General features: G+C 30.8%; 1 protein-coding gene across 1 annotated transcript in view; it reads left to right on the plus strand.

Annotated features, from left to right (window-relative positions):
• Positions 1–3,540, plus strand: part of LOC106471719 (protein IWS1 homolog) — a 37,841-nt gene that overhangs the window by 26,877 nt on the left and 7,424 nt on the right. Inside the window, exon 12 of the mRNA XM_013932339.2 lies at positions 2,435–2,661. Within this exon, the coding sequence (XP_013787793.1) occupies positions 2,435–2,661 (227 nt within the window). The remainder of the gene's footprint in view (positions 1–2,434; positions 2,662–3,540) is intronic.

The raw sequence follows: 3,540 nt of genomic DNA on the forward strand, positions 1-3,540 counted from the left end.
TGGCTCCCCTCAGGAATCATAACAGCTAGCTTGGATGCATTTTTAATGGCTCTTGTTGCATAGTTAGAAAGCCAGAAAAAATTGTGATTGTTAGAGGAAATTGTCTGCTTTTTCCATGTTATTAGTCTATGTTCTTTAGTGCATTATTTTATTAAATAAAAATTATTTAAAACACTACTACCATTAGTTTAAAAAAGTATGGTTAACTGTCATCGATAGTCAAGAGCAAAAAAAAGGAATACTCAGGTAAGTACTTTATTTTTGTTTTTATGTTTATTCTTTATTTATTTATTATTATAAAAGAAATTCAAATGTAAAAAATAGATCTCTTTAGATTAGTTAAGGTTAGATTAGATAAAATATACAATAATATAATAAACAAATTTCATGAGCCACACATGTGAGCAGCTCAGAGTAGCTAGTGGGTAATGTAATGTAAGTGATTAACAACCTATAATGGCACAAATAGTAGTTATACACAGTTCAAAGGGCAATAACACAATAAAATTTAATTACAAATAGATGTATATTCTTGCGAGCTTAAAGCTACTTAGGATAAACGAATGTAGTTTCCTGCTACATTTAAAGTCCTTCTAGAAAGAAAATGAGAGTAATTGAAATTTATTTAGATTGGGGGGGGGGGTATAAGGTCAATCAAATTGACAAACCTTGTATAGAGTTATGGTAGAGAAAATAATAGACAATATATAAACTTTTACTGAAAACATTTGAAATGTATTTAGGAGGTTTTAGAGATTACACAAATGAAGATGAAGAAAATTATTTTTTATCTTGACATGAAAATCTCTTTGCATACGGATTATTCAAGACAAATACTGAATATATTCATGGACAAATCTTTATTAAAAATATTTCCATAAAAAAATGTTTTTTTTTATGTGAAAGACTTATAATGTTAACTGAAAGACATCCAAATTTTGCGAAGGTATACACACGATATTGAAAGTTAGAAGTATTTAATCTATAAAGACTTTTAAACAAGTACAAAGAGGTCACGTGGTTGATCAAATTGTTGGAGCCTGTGTGTGGAGGGAGTTAATCATTCATGCTTAATCAGGTCATTGTTGGCAAAAGAATATAATCTAGGTCTTTACTATTGGATATCATTCCTTGAATGTTGTTTTATGATGACATTTCAGGACATTTGTGTGTTCCTTTCTGAAACTTCACCCTAACGTAATATTCGAGGCAAGTTGTCTGAAAGTAAAACCCTTCCGAATTAAGCTATCTTGCCAATCATGTCTTTTAAACAGCATCTGAAAAGTTATTACGGACCAACATTAATCAAGATAGACCTGAAAAAGGGACTTGCAAATGCAAAGAAACACTGTCATTACATAATATCAAGGCAAGATGTGTGATAGTAAAACATCTGATTTATTTTTCTTTTGAAGTAAGTTTTAATAATGAAAAACGTTTTTCATTGTCACATTCAACTAAAATTCAGCATTTAGAAAAGCCACTTCCTTCTATTATAACAACAGTTAGATGTTAAAGTTTTCGTGGTAATTGTTTATTATAAGTATATATATTTTGAGCACATATGTTCCTTTATAGTGAGACTGAAGTGCATGTAATGACACAACTGTTGTGTGTGTGTGTGTGTCTATATATATTCTCATATTTTACTGTTAAAGGTGATGCACACTTTGTTGTATAAAAGGAAATTGTTTCTCCAAAATTTATTCCCCAAAAAAATACCCTCAGCTTGACTGGGAGGAAAAAACCCATGAAAAATTGTTAATGTACCAAATTTTTACAGACATCATTCTGTAACATTTTTGATACTTGTCTAGATTTGTGTAAAATACCAACTTTTCTGTTTTGCTCTTTCAGCTGTGGCTTCACTATGAAAGTGACAGTCAGTACCTTTGTTTTGTCCAAAGAGCAGGGCAAGACTCTTTTTAATGCTGTTGGCTAGCTGCCTTCTGTTTTTGGTTAATTAAAAATTAGGTATGGCTATACATAAAGCTGTAGGGTCTCTGACTTGACTGTTTAGCAATTATGTTTATATAATACTGTTGGTGTTCAAAATTTCCATTTATGTTGACAAGACTGATTCATATAAGCTTGGAAAATGCTTATTACAGTCTTTGCTTTATATGTAGTTATTAGTGTATCATGTATTACAGCTTTTGCAGTAACATAATTATATAAACACAGTTTCCAGCATTGGGAACTGGTCGATGTCATCCATTGGAAGAATTTCTTGCAAATATTTTTATAACTAAATCTGTTACTGAATGAAAGTTTAAGAGAAGTAGAAATAAGTATTATTTACAGTATAAGATTAACTGTAATATTTTTTTTTCCCACCGGAGTGATATTTTTAGTTTATAGAAATAATGTTTAATGCAGAAAATGAAAGAATACTTCATTTTGTAAATGTGTTTCTGTTTTCTTCACTTTCCAGTTTCCACCCCTTGATCCATCCTCTTTGAAATTCAGTGGAATAGGTCGGTCTGTCATGTTTGTTTACAAACATCCAAAAGAAACTAAAGAAAACAGAGAACGGGCTGGTCGTTTGATTAGTGAATGGGCAAGGCCTATTTTCAATGTTAATGCCAATTTTCGTTCCATGTCCAAAGAAGAGAGAGAACAAAGAGATTTCGAACATATGCCAAAGAAAAGGAAAATGAGGTTAATGAGTATTTAAGACAAGTTTTTATCACATCTTACTTAACTATAACATTATTCATAGTATAAAATGTTTAGTGAGATTTAATTTCTATTAACTTGGCAAATAATTGAAGAAAGTTTAAATTAATTTATAGTGTCAGTAATATTAAAGCTAATTTAAATATGTCTTATATATATATCAGGGAAGGTTGCTTCCTGGGGTATATTTCACTTAAAAGCATGTGGACTTGTCAAATTTAATATGAGAGATGTATATATCACATAATCTTTTAGTCTAAGGAGTGTAGCTGTATTATTTATATTTTCAAGAGTCCTGACAAGGAAAGGGGAAGGAAAGATGTTTTATTCTGAAATTAGTACTGATAAATTTATTTTGTGTAAATGAGCCTTGTAGATGGATTAAGTTAGGAGAACCTTATCTGTACATCAAGCAGAGACATTTTATTTTTCAATGGGTTGAGAATATTATTATGGTTAATTCATGTGAGTACCTTTGGGAGACTTGTATCAGAATCAGTAATACCTATAGAGTGGATGTTGCTCTTGGTCTACTGTATTATTAACACTGACTTTCTGAGACAAGCACAGTGACTTTGCTAGGTCAGTCTTGACCATCCAGTTCCAATAATGGACCAAACTTGCTGAAATTAAACCAGAATAAACCTTATTTTATACTGAATCCAAGGATGTGTTGGGATATCAAAAATGGCATTGAAATGAGAAAAATATGATTATTTTACCAGAGCCAGTGTGAATTAAGTACTGCCACAAATCATGCTATGGTCATTGTTGATTCATCATATTATATTTGATAATAATCTACACTGCCTAGCTGAGACTTTCTACTGCCACCTGCTTATACAATGTGTGAGTGAAGTC

The sequence above is a fragment of the Limulus polyphemus genome, unplaced genomic scaffold (genome assembly GCF_000517525.1).
Source record: "Limulus polyphemus unplaced genomic scaffold, Limulus_polyphemus-2.1.2 Scaffold4810, whole genome shotgun sequence".
Taxonomy (NCBI): Eukaryota; Metazoa; Arthropoda; class Merostomata; order Xiphosura; family Limulidae; genus Limulus; species Limulus polyphemus.